This window comes from Callorhinus ursinus, unplaced genomic scaffold, assembly GCF_003265705.2.
Source record: "Callorhinus ursinus isolate GAN/ISIS: 27379988/994484 unplaced genomic scaffold, GSC_fseal_2.0 scaffold7, whole genome shotgun sequence".
In the NCBI taxonomy this organism is placed as follows: Eukaryota; Metazoa; Chordata; class Mammalia; order Carnivora; family Otariidae; genus Callorhinus; species Callorhinus ursinus.
The window spans coordinates 56118791-56133762 of NW_027397069.1; the positions used below are offsets into that span (position 1 = coordinate 56118791).

Below are 14972 nucleotides of genomic sequence, written 5' to 3' on the forward strand. Positions count from 1 at the left end.
TTGTGGTCACAAAGCACAGCCGGGCACACACGCTCAGCACCCGCACAGAAGCGCGCACCTACAAACATCTAAATCACCCATCCACCTACATCAACACCACAACACAGGCGCACGCGACCTCACACACCTCGCCCACTCACGCACTCACGCCACACACTGGCGCGCAACACACGAGCTAGCACATGCTCGCGCACAGGCTCACGCCCAGTGCACACACCCTCTTGCGCGCGCCCACGGCCTCGCTCACCGGCACACACGCGCGCGCACGTGCCCTAGCTCACGGGCGCACCCCGCGCGCACACGCACACGCTCACCCAACCGAGCGGCGAGGGGCGGGGCGGGGCGGGAGCGGTAGCCAGTGCCCGGCCGGGCGCGGCCAGGAGAGGGCGCGGCGCGGCGCGGGGGAGCGCGGCCGGCGCCTGAGTTGTTTCCCGGAGGCCCGGCCGCGAGACGCTCCGAGGGAGCCCAGCGGGCTAGGGCTGGGCTGGGCTGGGCTGGGCTGGGCTGGGCTGGGCTGGGCGGGGCGGCCCGGAGGGAGCACGCCCCCGGGTGACGCCGGCGCCCGCGAGCGGAGCGCGGCGGGGAGCGCGCCATGGACCCCAAAACGGGCGGTGCCGAGGAGGATGACTGCGTGGACTCGGGCGCCGAGACCGGAGGGTGAGCCGGGCCGGGCCGTGGGCGGGGGGCGCTCTCCGAGTTGCGCTGTGGCTGCGCCCCGGCCGGGACCTTCCTGGACCCCGCGGCGGAGCCGGAGCCGCTGCAGCCGGATGGGGCCGCGGGGGCTCTCCCTCCTGCCGGCAGAGGGGCTGTGGCGGGCTGGAGGGGCAGAGCAGCGTGGTCCATAGCTGCCCCGGGTTGGCGCGGGCCCCATCCCCGGCGGGGCGGGGCGGGGGTGTGTGGAAGGACTCAAGGTTCAGAGTAAACCCCCCACACACCACCCCTTCTTGCCCCCCGTTATCACTGAGATGATGTGGAGTCGCAGGCGAATGCAGTGTCCCCCTGAGATCATCCCTAGAGAGACAAGAGATGCTTTTTGCACTTATTTCAACCTTCCGCGAGGACTTTATTCTTCTAGCCCCGCCGCTCCCTGGAGTGCAGGATGCGGGGTTGGGGATGAGAAGAGGATAGGACACCTGGCACCTAAAAGTCTTTCAGAAATCCTAGAAGAGGATGACATTTTTCATTTCATGGCCTTATTGTGCTTGCTGAGACCCCCTCCTCAACTCCTGTTTTCCTCGCCGAACTTCTCTGCGCACCTCTCCCAGCCTTGGGTACAGGTGGGACGAAGTTGGTGCTATGATCCAGCCCTGCTTAAAGAAATGTTCTCATCGCTTCAACGGACTCAAACAGTTGGCCCAAACCTTTACCTCTGGAGACTAATTACCCTTCTCCCAACGACACCATTTTCCTGAGTGGGACAAAAGATGGAGTATCTTTTAGGAGGTCCACCCAGCTCCTGTCTCTAGAGGATTTGCCTGTGCAGAGTCAGCAAACGTCCAGGATGCGGGTACTGATCCAGGAGGAAAGGGTGTCCTTTCCTCTCTGGAGAGAACCCTGGTGTTGGGCTGGAGCTGCCCAGACTACAGAAAGCCTGATCCTTGGAAAGTTGGGGAGATTTAGACTAATCTCAGGGCTTGGCAGCCTTGTGAGGACAGGAAAGGAGTCCAAGGCCAGAATGGGCACAAGGCGCTACCCCTGAGGAAGGCTCCCTACACAGTCACTCCTGCCCGCCCAGCCCCGCTCTTCCTTGCAGCCTCCACCCATTCCTAGCCCAAATCTGGGACTTTACATGTTACAGCATGTACTCTGCAATGGGTTCTCCCTGTTATCCAAACTTGCGAACATTTATGATTTACTGTAGAACCCAATTACACTCTGGAGGGGTAACGTGATTCCAAATAGGGAGCTCCCTTGTTTTTTTCCCCACACTTTGTGTATGTGGCATTTATCAACTGTAATTGAAGATCCTTGACTTTTTTTCCCTTGCCTCTAGTTAGGCCATGAATAGAAGAAACAAAGCGAAATTAACCAGCTCCTTTTCAGCTGAGTTAAATAAGGCGCCAACTGGTCCATTCATTTTCAATTTACAGAGCTCACCTAAAACAGGTGTTTTTTTTCCCCAAGGGGTCTCTCTTGGAGAATTGGAGGGGAAGCCCTCACAGCGATTGTACCGTGGGATCCCAGCGAAAAGCATGACAGCTGCCAGGGGTGCTGGGAGGGGCTTGCTGAACATACTGACACCAGAACTGCTCTTCACTGCCCCCTGTACTAAAGTGTACAGTTGTGACGGGATAGAATTGTTTAAAGAATTCTTATTGCCTCAGTAGCATCCTTAAGCTAAACATGAAGGTAAAAATGGCATGCACTTAAAGAGTTTCAATGTACAGTTACTAATCTTGTATTTGCCACATATTCCTATATCTCCTGAAGTTTGGTTTGGTTATCAAAAAGCTGTTCATAGTTTCCTTGCTTTTCCAGAACTCGCCCCCGGCTTTCATATAGCTATGTGGGGAGACTTAACACATGTGTGCTATCATTATTATTTTTAAAATACAAATCTGATCAGGTCTCTCTCCCAAACGTTTAGTGGCTCTGTCCTCTCTAACATACAAAGAGCTTAGAGTGGCCTACAGGTCCCAGTGTGATAGGGTCCACTTCTGTCTCTCTGGCTTTGTTTCTCTGCACGTCCGCCTTTGTACCCTGCATCAAGCCACATCAGCAAGGTGTTTCCGATTCTTTGCCTTTGTCAAGCTGCCCCTTTCGCCAGCTCTGCCCTTCTCCACCTGGCATGCCTGTCCACCGGGTGAAACTCTATCTTCTTTCAAGACTCGGCTCAGGTGACACATCTGCTAAGGCAGGGATCCTCAATTTGAGGTCCAAGAATGGCTTCAAGTCATATGCAAAATGATGTTCTTTGTGAATTTTTGTGAGAAGAGACTTATTTTTCATCAGATTCTTGAAGTAGGCTGTGATTTCCCTCCCAACCAAGTTTGGGCAGGGTAGGAGAAGTTTCATTTTCAACATGTTGTGTCCGACGTATTGGGAGACAGCCAACAAAGGATGATGAGCCAGCGGTTGAGTCTATCTAGAGAGAAGGTCAGAGAGGAGGTCGGCATGATGACACTGCATTTGGGAATGGTCAGGCTAAAAATGGCTGTTGCAGCCCTAGGAGTAGATTAAATCAACGAAAGACAGTAAATAGCAAACACCTAGCATTTTACTCTGTGCCAGGGACTATCCTGAGCCTTTACATATTTCGTTAACTCGTTTGATGTTTCAACAACTGTGAAGCAGGTACTGTTTAAGACCAGCCTTCAGGAATGACAGCACTTCAAGGCCAGGTGAAGGCAGAGGAGCTGATAAAGGGGCCTGAGAGAAAGGAGACATGGGTACCAAGAGGAAGAATGCAGTGTCCTAGAAGCCAAGGGGAGGAAGGGAAAGGCATCAGCTGTGCCACTGAGAAACTCACTAAGATGAAGGAGTGTGAAGTGCCTTTTTTGCAAATGGAAATAATGAAGGAAAAGGTGGATCCATGGACAGTGGCAGGGTGGAGCCAGAAGCCAGCTCTGCGTAGCTCCAGGAGGGAGTGGGTGGTGTAGGAGAGGAGGTAGCTAGAGCCCTTTGTCTGAGAAAGGGAGGGGTGAGGAGAGGCGGTCGCTGGAGGGGAGAGTGGGGTGCAGGAAGGATTTCCGAAGCATAGGCAATAGTCAGGCTCCCATAAAGAGGTGCTTATAGAAGAGACTCTATAAAAAAAGGGAAAGGATAAAGATATAGGAGAAAAACTGGTGGTCTGTAATGTCTGCTTTCTGAAAAGGTGGAGGCAGATGGACTTTAGACCTCTCAGATGGGCTTTGGATAGAAGGAGAGACATCTCTCTTCTTATAACTTAGCAAGGAAGATGGGTTTCCGTTCTGGTTAAATGTAGCCCCCTGCCCCAGGAAAATGGAGATTTGAAATAGTTGCTTGGACCATGTTGAGTGAGAACCCAACTGAGATTAGTGATTATAAATATATGAAGGTCCCAGTCTAGCTTGCTGTCTCTTTTCCTGCAGCAGTGCTCTGCCACCTTAGGGGCAGGCAGAGGGAGACAGACGGTGAGTGGTTGAGATCATCAAGGTTTAGGGGAGAGGGACTGTTGCCAGGCAGGTATGAACAAAACACAGGAGCAAGGGATTTGGGGGTATGGGTGGAGCTGACTATGGATCCTTTCTTGGCAAGGTGATCAAGGAGAAGGTTCCAAGAAACTTTTGGATCCCGCTGCCAATGGGCAGATGGTGCTGATTGCTTTGAAAGTGACAGTCAAGAGAGTCAGGCTGCTGGGGTTCAACTCCACACCCTGAGTTTTCTCTTCTGTAAAATGGGGTGACAATAATAGTACCCACCTCACAGGGTGGTTGTGAGAACTAAATTAGTCTATACATTAAAGCCTCTAGAACAGTGCCTGGCGTAAGTGAACCCTCGGAAAATTATTTCTCATCATACTATTAATATTGTTATGAAGAACATTCCAAATGATAAACTTAGAGTTTTATGTAATAAAAATGTGTATTTCCAGGTGCACTCAAGATCCTGTGTTCTTTATACTCATCACAGTAGGTGCTCCGATATTTTTAAATGCCCTAAGCAGTTTGATCATCGTTGAGAACATCTGCGAGACGATAGGACACGTCTCAATATTATTATTTTACAGAGGAGGAAATGGAGGTTCAAATGGTGCATGCATGACTAGTTTGTGGCCTAAACTGAAGCCCGAGTCTCCGGCATGCTTCCCACCTAGCGAAGTTGCCTCTCAGAGAGCCATTGATCGGCAGTTAATTCCTGATTCCCGCTCAGACATTTTCTTTTGCTTGAAATGCTGTCTTTGCTGTCTGACCCCCTGGTACAGGCCACGCTAAAAGCAAACTAGTATAGTTCTGTGGCAATGGATGTCATTTTGAAGCTACCCTTTTCCAAATGCACTTGAAGGCAAGCTTTGTGCTTCTGTGGATTTTTCATTAGAAAAAACTGGCAAGCCAGCTACTGACCATGGTAAACTATCTTAAGAAACAGAATCCCTTAACAGAGGGACAGGCAGTGTTTTTGAAAACTGAAATAAAAGACAAAAAGTAAGACGAATGCTTTTTTTTTTAAGATTTTATTTGTTTATGTGACAGAGAGAGAGGGAACACAAGCAGGGGGAGTGGGAGAGGGAGAAGCAGGCTTCCCACGGAGCAGGGAGCCCGATGCGGGGCTCGATGCGGGGCTCGATCCCAGGACCCTGGGATCATGACCTGAGCTGAAGGCAGACACTTAACGACTGAGCCACCCAGGCGCCCCAAGACGAATGCTTTTTAATGGGTGTTTCAGTAGTGATGTCTCCCAGATATGGTGTCTGAGCCACTCTTTCAAATGTGACCATATCTAACGCATTATTTTAATTCAGAAATTTGTCTGGCACTAATGAACCTCCACCTCCCTGTCACCTGTCACTGAGCTTCTGAAAACCTAGTCATCCCTTTGGGTGACCTCCAGTTGATACTTCACTGTGATTTAGGGAGAGCAAACAGTTCACAGGTCTAGAGTTTATAAGCAGGTGAATGGGAAAGAATCAGGGGAATAAATTCAAAGATGGGACAGGTTTACAGAACAGTAAAAGGGGAAATCTTGGCAGAGAAGACAGGATGATCTATTAGGTACTCTATTATCTTTGTGTTCAAGGTGGAGCTAGTTAGCTCTAAATTACCACGACATTTAATTCGATGGACTGAGTTAACAGATGAGGTCCATGATGCGTTGAGCTGATGTTTTACAGAAACATCAAGATCAATATTACTGAAATGCCAAGATCAATTCTTATGCCAAGATTTTCCCAGAAAAGAGAATTTAAGAAGGTATCATATATATATATATATATATATATATATATATATATATATATATATATATATATGGGCAAGTAGGCTGCTGACAGTGATAAACTATCTTAAGTGCAGACCCCTTTATACTTAACCCTTATATGTATAATTGTAATTAAAATACAGTCAAGAGACTGTCTAACTTTCTGGTCATTTGCAGAGATACCAAATGTAATATTTGTAAATGTGTCTATATATGTGTCAGGTGTGTGAAAACATATAATCCTTGCATCATTCTGCTTATCTGTATCATGTGCCCATAATTTTTCTTCCTAAAATTCATGGATTCACGTCTCATGCTTCATTCCCTCAGAGCTGAATGTCTTGTTCAGAGCTAGGTGGGTAAATTCTCAGGATGTAAGACCAATAAACAGGATTCACAAGACTGGTACCTTATTGCTGTTCCCTCCTATCCTAAAAAAGCTGGGGATAACGTACCCCTCCAGAGAACTATAGTCAGTATCTAAAATCGTTTGAACCTGTTTAAGCACAAAATTATTTTAAGCTTTACAGTTTGTCTTTCACCAGTAATATTTCCAGTAAATAATCTTTTGGAGTTTTTGGAATGTACTTTATGGGCTATAAAAGTGTTTGTACCTTGACTCAGTTCCTGTTTCCCCTCATGATCATTTTTCTAAGGAAAAGAAAGTAAATATCAAACTATATATATAAGTATCTCATCGTCGTGTGCTTTGCAAAAGTGAACACTCAGAAACAATCATAGAGCAAACAAAAGCAAATGGTTGAATAAATTATGGTACGTCACTTTATCTAAAATTATAATTACAGGAACTATGTAGCAGCATGTTGTGGTGGTGTGTAGTGAAAAGAGCAGTTTAAAATTGTATCTCCCATCATTATGGCAACTGTGTACAAATTACATTAACAGGATCAGAGGCTGAAAAGCAATGTGAGGTTTTAGGGGACTTTTCCTGTTTGATTTCCATTTTGATGGTGGACAGGGGTGGAAAGTTGGGGTGATGGATGAGACTGCAAAGCTGGGCAGAGACCATCATTCATGAAAAGAGGGGTTTATGTCATGCTTGAACTTCATCCAGAGAGTGACATGACCTGATTTGTGCTTTGCAAAGATTGGCTGCTGTTTGGGGAAGGAACTGGAGCGGAGCAAGAGTGACAGTTAGGAGACTGACCAGTTGGCAGGCTTGACCCAGGCAGTGCCTTTAGTCACAAGAAATACATGCGGAGAGAAGCATGGCAGGGACATTCGCTTTGCTAGCACCTGTCCTAAAATACTACCATTATACCTTAAGATTCTCAAAATAGGTTTCACATGTAAATTTCATTCTACATTCATCTCCATCTGTATGCGGATCTTTAAAATATACGCATTTGTGAAACCCATCTGCCTCAGGAATATTTGGAAAATCCTAGCTGAAAATACTGACAAATTTCTAATAATAAAATGAATAGGGGTGCCTGGGTGGCTCAGGTTAAGTGGTTAAGTGGCTGCCATTGGCTCAGGTCACGATCCCAGAGTCCTGGGATCGAGTTCCACATTGGGCTCTCTGCTCAGCAGGGAGCCTGCATCTCTCTCTGCCTGCTGCTCCTCCTGCTGGTGCTCTTTCTCTCTGCCTCTCTCTCTCTCATCAAATAAATAAATAAAATATTTTTAAAAAATTAATAGTCCAATCACACATTCCCATTGAACATTTTATTTGAATTGTCATGAAATTTCTTTAAAGCCTGACCATCTTAAGATGATCGTATTGGAATGGGATTGTTTTGTTGTTGTTTCTACCACAGTAGATGCTTGTTGAGCATTTGTTGCATTCACACACAGTTACATTTCTAAGTTTTGTCCTAAAGTTAATTTATGTCCTGCCCGGTTCCAGAAAGAATTGAATGCACCGACGCTGGGGGTGACTGATCCTGACCATCCTCTCTTGCATCTCCCTTAACCAGCATGTTGCCATGCTCTAGCCAGTCCTTCTACCTTCCAGTTCCTGCCTTGCCATCACCCTGCACTCCTTCAGGTCCACTGTTCACTTCCTGGGCTCCTCGCCATTAGTATCACTTTAGTTTCCTAACCAATAACATAAAGTAGTGGATGAGGCGGATGCAGGTTGTAATACATAAAGGGATATGCAAATGTTAATAGTTGCTATTCTTAACAGCCTTAAGATTCAGTGATTCTGTAACTACTAAAGCATTTCATTTGAAAAGAGAAAACTACACGTCATTTTTCTTCCATTTTGTTCCCCTACCAATAAGTGCATCATTTTACGTGAGCTATGTAGGTTATTTTAACTAGTGAGAGGTATGCTTTTTATGATTTTTTTCTTTTTTTTTAAATTTATTCATTTGACAGACAGAGACAGCAATAGAGGGAACACAAACAGGGGGAGTGGGAGAGGGAGAAGCAGGCCTCCTGCTGAGCAGGGAGCCTGATGTGGGGCTCAATCCCAGGACCCCGGGATCCTGACCCGAGCCAAAGGCAGACGCCCAACGACTGAGCCACCCAGGCACCACTCTGATTTTTTCTTGAAGTTTTGTATGCACTTTTTGGTGTGGTAACAAAGTCAATGGAGGAAATATTGGATGATTTAAGAAAGGCAACATGACCCCTGAAACAAACAATATATTATATGTTAAATAAATAAACAAAAATAGGAAAAACTTTTAGTATCAAAAAAAAAACAGAAAGGGGACATGAGGCTAAGTAAATAAAAGGGGTGTATCTGTGGAAAATTAAACATAATTAACTACTTTATGTGCATACCCATGTCCCCTGACTACCACCTTGAAGAATAAATCCCTACGTGCCTGAGAGATTAATTCCCTACTGAGAATGACTTTGGGACACTGAGGGGAGAAAACCAAGAGCTTCTATACCAAATATGTTGCCAGAGAGGGAAGGCTTCCCAGCCACACAAGTAGAGCAGAAACTTAGAAGAGATTAGGCAGGCAGGCCCTTGGCCAGATGCCCATTCTCACAGAGGCTGAGTGCCAGTGGCTGGTTTTTCAGCCTAGAAACTGATGGGTAATTTCACCCTGGCCCTAACCCTGCCTTTTCCTTTTCCTTATCACAGCCCACATCCTGTTACTGTCATGTGCAGCAGGATTTCTTCTCAGCTGGAACTGAAATCAGTCAAACATCATTGTGCCTTTATGTTTCCTGATGGCCAGCCAGACCCTGCATGTGGAAGCAAGCCCTCACAACCCAGGGTCCCCTCGTGCCGCCACCAAGGTCCATCACCGCTCTGCTTATGTCAGCAAAGGAACATTTCCCCGCGTGCCGTGCTAACTTAAAGGGTGCTCATTTGCAGTGATTTTACCATTGGGGCGTCATGAACCCCTTTGAGAATCTGTTGAAAACTTCGAGCCTTCTCCCCAGAAGAATAAGCTTCCATTTGAGAATTTGCCAATGGATTTAGATAGTTCGGGACTCAGCTGGTTTCCCTTCTTGGAGATTCACAGAGTCCATCTGAAGGACCCCTCATTTCTAAAGTGCTTTGAATGTGTTGCCTGCAAATTCAGACATAACTTTTTTTTGCACGAAAGCCCTCAGCAATATGGTTTTTAATTTGCAGCATATCCTTACCATGTAAATGCTACTTACCACTGACTTTTTAAAATTCTAGCTTGAAGAACTCATTTGAGTACAGAAAAATAGTGTCTAATCCTACTAATACTAAGGTTTTGTGTTTCAGGTCTGACTACAGCCACATGTCCTCCACCAGCAGTAAGTATGGTTTAGATGTCCTTCAGCACTGGCTTCTCAGTCCCATCTATCTGTGTAACCCATGCTTTCATGGAAGAATCACCCAAGGGATACTTGCCAAAGTGTGTGATACAGGATCCTCTGACTCTAGAAGTTGGGGCTCTTCCTGGAGAATTTAACTGCCCCTTGATTTCAGAACTAGCTATGCAGCTACTTTCCCTATGGAAATTGAGCCTAGAGCAACCAGCCTGGGCTTTGTTAGGATAGATGCTTCTAAAACAGCTTTTCCAAATAATCGAATAATCAGAAGTAACTCATTCATTCACCAAATGTTTATCAAATACCTGCTCTCGCAGGCTAATAGTCCAGAGCACATGCATTAGACCCCTGGGTGGCCCCAGTTCATCTGTTGGGCCAGTGTCCTCCCTTGTATTTCTGCATCTGCAGGCAGATATCATAGGTGATTTTCAGATATGATTTAAAAAAGGTGATTGGGAATATGTTTATAAACATACTATAAGCATAGAAAAAGATGTCTGTATTAAATACTAATTGATAGGTAAATCTATTCATGGGAAATTAGGCCTTATATCTAGGAACAATTTGCAGTGATTAAGATCACTACGTAAATGACCAGAGCCATTCAGATTAATTAAACACCTATTTTAAGATAACAAAAAATTTCTTACAATAAAAGCCCTGATTATTTGAATCAGTAAATACTGAATTTTTTTTTCTATCTTCCCTGTTAAACTCTCAATTCTAAATAGTACCCAAATGGAAAGGCACTTAATTGGATTATTCTATTTATTGATGTTCTGGTTTAGTTTTCCTTTGCAATGAGAGACTGTGCAGAAAGCTGTATTTCTGGAATTGTAATTTAGTGTCAAGTTATATTTAGTTATTAGTATAACTGCAACGAATAATCTCCGATCATTTCAGCCAACTGGAGACCCAACATTGCCCCTTAGTTATTAAGAATCATTAGTAAAAATGAGAATAATGCTCCAGTGATTTGCATTCCCTCCCTGAAGCTTCTGCATTCCTAAAAATCAGGGAAAGCTCTCTTGAACTCTCTCTCTCTATGCTGCCATAGACTCAGTTTTGCCCAGAAGCTACATTTCTTTAAGAATGATTTTTATGAAATACTTGCCCAAAGCCTTTGCTCAATTTGTAGCTCTCAAATCAGTCCTCTGGGTCACAACAAAGCACCTCTTGTCAATGAACTGGTAATTTTGTTTGGGAGGCTTTCCTCTCTATTATTTTAATTGCGATCTCAGAGTTGGAATTTCTCTTAGTGCAACTGGGATCAATAGCCTTTTATTGCTCTTCCTTTTCTCTTTAAATATTTGGTGATTCCTGCATCAGTCTTTAGTGTTGGGACCTCTTGCTGAGGATGTATATGTGTTTCATATTCGAGTTAGGAAATGTATTTGGCTATAAATAATAGAGGAAAAAATAATGACATAAGTCGGCATTTGTTTTCCTCTAAAAAAAAGCCCAGAGAAGGCCATGCAGGTCTGATGTGGAAGCTCCTTTCATCGTTCTACTTGGATTTTGGCTTCTGTCCTTAGAGTTGCCTCAGAGTTACAAAATGGCTGCCTCGGCCACAGGCATCACATCCTTGTTCTGGGCAGGAACAAGGGGTGAGTGGGTACTGCTAGGCCTCTGGCTGTCTTTGTCTAGTGTCTGCCTGGCCTGCCTCTCCTCCCAACCAGGAGCATAAACCCTGACCACACCCAGATGCAAGAGAAGGCCCGTTTAGCAGTCAGTAAAGGTAACAGTGGACCCTTTCTGAAAAAAAAAAAAATTAAGTCTGAAGTCTGAAATCTATCCTTTAAAACGTAGGTTTGACTTTTTTTTTTAAGATTTTAAGAACAGCTTTCCCCCCCAAATTAGACAGTCACACTCAGAGGACTGAGTAGAGAGAAGGTTGATAAGCTTACTCTCCATCCTGAATGATGGAGTTCCAGGGTCACTCTCCTTGTCACAGCCCAGCTGTGCCAGCACCTTCTATGTGACCAGCAGGACCCACAGAGCTGACTTGTTGGTCTTCCCCTTGTGGGTCCTGAGAGCAGCTCCTGCATCTCTTTGTCATCCCCCTGCCCTTGGGCAGCCTCTCTGAATGGCTTGTTTCTGAGCACTTCCTGGTGGGGATCTGAGCACTGGTTCTAACCACTCGCTGTTAGGAAATGGATTTTTCTGTCTACCGGTGATTCCTATTCAGCATTCCCATGATGCTCTTTTACCTGTTTGTGCCTGAGTCCACGGGCGGGGGGCGGGGGGGGGGGGCGGCGTGAGCGCTTCCTTGGGTTGAGCTAGGGTTGGAGTCTGTCCAGAGCTGGAGTTCGTCACTCTGCTAGAGCTGACAGGAAAGCTTTCTCCCCAAGCAAGAGTGGCTATTCAGGTCTCTTTTCCCTCAGAACGCAGGGGCTGCTTCCTCAGGCTGCCTGCCCCTGACGGAAGAAGAAGGAAGGTCCTCACCAAGAGAAAGTACAAGAGCAGCGGTGTGTGAGGTCTCCTAGGTCGTAGTTCTGGTATGGAGTCCCGGCGGGCATGGGAGCCGTTGGGCCTTCTGTTTTTCCTCGACCTCCTGGGTCCCAGAATCACCTTCCCATTGATTGTGACTGATGTCACTTTCAACTCTGGTGGAAGTGGCTGATGGGGCTTCTTTAATGGATGGTTGTGTTCTATAAATTGGGTAAATTTTTTTTTTCTACTTACCATGGGTTCGTTTGCCTTTTTGAGACTGACAGGGCTGAAAAGCTTTTCCCTTATGTTTTCTGCAAAGCTAAATACACTGTTAATCCTCAGATCTCAATAAATCATAATACTTCCTAAGAAAGATGAATTTAATTTATACTCTCGGAATCTTAGGTGGTTTTTCCAGAAACCTGGGTAGAAGATCATCAAGGCACTATGTACAATTTACATTCTTAAGTGATTTAAATAAAAAAGGGAAATTTTATAAATAGGATAAAAGAAAAACAATAATTATGCCAGGGGAAGAAAATCAACTGTGCCACATAATGATAATGAAATTCCCATCATGTATGATTGAATATTTTCATTCAAATAAAGATTATAATCATACTTGGAGAATTTCTCTTAGAAGATGCTGGGAGCTGAAGAATGATATTTTTAGGACAGTGTCACATTTCTTGAGAATCTTTAGCCCCAGGATAATGCTAGTAGGAAGGGGTCAAAGAGTTCACTAGTTCTCTTTATTGGATACTGTTCCTCTATTAGCCCTCCTAATTTGTGCCTTAAAACTGCACCTTTTTGAAACTCAGGTATAGTCATTAACTCTTTACCTGGCCCTTACAGATGGCCCGTGACAGTGGGAACGCCTCACAGTTTTGTGCCCCTTCGTACTTTTCAAAAACGCAAATGGTGAAAGATGAGTCGAAGTGATACAGGGGCCCTTGGCCATGCCCTGCGGAATTCCCCGTATCTGAAATTACGGAGAAAGGGCCATGAACGGTGTGTTCTGCTGATTCAAGCCCAGGACCATGTACCAAGCTGTGCAAAACAGGGACACCTCCTAGGTGGGCGGTGGTCATGGGATCAGTTCTCCCACCCACCCAGGCCTCAGATTCCTGCCCGCCTCTTGTTTCCGTGGCTTGCTTTTCCTAGCTTCCTGCTCTGTCCTTCCAGGGACTCAGGTAGCTTCCCCCTGCCTGCATTCTCCTTGCTGGCCACGAGCTCCCCCAGGCTGTAGGGCCAGTGGAGTTCTGTCCCCTCAGCTGTTCTGGGGCCACCATGTCTGTGACCTGCCCTTGAGGGCAGCCCCAAACAGGCCCAGCTGATGCTGTGGGCCCCTGGACACGCTCTCCTCTTAAGGAAGAAGGGTCCAGCAGATTGCAGGTGTTTTTTAAATAGGAAAGTCAAGTGTCTTAGTTAATTGCAAGGCCTTGTGGCTGGTCTCAAGCCACCCCAGGGGCTTGTGGGTCCTGCCTCACTGCTGTGTGGGAGGACCTCTCATCCCTCCCCAAGGCTGCCTTGTCTCATGGGTGCATCTTTCCACACAAATATCATCGCCTCCCCTTCATTTCTCCACAGTCTCATCATTTCCTTGAAGTTTTAGGATATCGAAGCATCGTATGTTTTTAATTTTGTCTTTGGCCGCATCTGTGCCTCCCCTCAGTGTCGAGGGAAAGGTAAGCTCCTTGTGATTTAATTAATAAACAAAGGCAAGGAGCTCTGGAAGCAACCTGTTGAAAAGACATGACTGCATTCTGTGGAACTCGTTGCTGATGGGGAATGTTAAAATAAAAAAAACCCATGTCTCCGTATCCAAGAGCTAAATTCAGACAGGATAAGGAAATATTCATTATTTTCTTTCTGTTTTCTTGAGAGGAGATAACTTATTGACAGATTGACGTTTTAAGGCCGGTTGTCCAAAGAAGGAAGGTCAACATCTTGGAAGAGGTGATAGTAGCCAATTGAACTTTGATTCGTTTGTAAATTTCATAGTTTTATTTTTTTTTCTTCTGTGTACAATACTTTCCCCATTATGACTTTTGGAGTAAATGTTCTTTTAGGGTCTTATTTCATAAGATCTAGGCAAAACCAAGATCTATTCATTAACCCTTATGAAGAGCAATTTTAGCCATTGCATGTGTATAATTCTGTGACCAGTATGTAGTTGGCCATGGACACAAGTTTGCAAAAAAAACCAAAACACCCACCTATCAGTCCCCAGCCTCACACTCCTCTTGCAGTTAAAACATCACAAGAAAAGTCACCAGTTTTCTCTAACTTAGAATACAGCCTTTTAGGCAAAGTTAGTTATGGATGGTAATATGGCCTGTGAGGTGGATCAGACAAATCTTAAGTAACTCATTTTAGGCCTGTCACTACTGACACCCATTTCCTACTTCCTCTGTTTCCAGAGGGCTCATTAGTGATACTAAGGATGTTTGATATACTTTCATAAACCCAACAGTTGACATAAAACAAATCAAAGCATAGGGGAAACACTAACTTCCAAGTGGAGGAAAATCAGGGTTTTTTTATATTGTTATGTTAATCACCATACATTACATCATTAGTTCTTGATGTAGTGTTCCATGATTCATTGTTTGTGCATAACACCCAGTGCTCCACACAGAACGTGCCCTCTTTAATACCCATCACCAGGCTAACCCATCCCCCCTCCCTCCTCCCCTCTAGAACCCTCAAGTTTGTTTTTCAGAGTCCATCGTCTCTCACGGTTCGTCTCCCCCTCCGACTTACTCCCCTTCATTCTTCCCCTCCTGCTATCTTCTTCTTTTTCTTTTTTCTTAACATATGTTGCATTATTTGTTTCAGAAGTACAGATCTGTGATTCAACAGTCTTGCACAATTCACAGCGCTCACCATGGCACATACCCTCCCCAATGTCTATCACCCAG

At 45.4% G+C, this 14972-nt stretch overlaps 1 protein-coding gene across 2 annotated transcripts in view; it reads left to right on the plus strand.

Moving 5' to 3' along the window:
- Positions 1–413: 413 nt before the first annotated feature.
- The window catches only part of FAM124A (family with sequence similarity 124 member A), a 113088-nt gene continuing 98529 nt past the window's right edge, over positions 414–14972 (plus strand). The window contains exons 1-3 of one of the 2 annotated variants that reach the window (XM_073894606.1): positions 414–657; positions 8945–9102; positions 9566–9597. In XM_073894606.1, the coding sequence (XP_073750707.1) occupies positions 9053–9102; positions 9566–9597 (82 nt within the window). In that variant the 5' untranslated portion in view covers positions 414–657; positions 8945–9052. The remainder of the gene's footprint in view (positions 658–8944; positions 9103–9565; positions 9598–14972) is intronic. The other variant, XM_025874882.2, reaches the window with a different exon arrangement.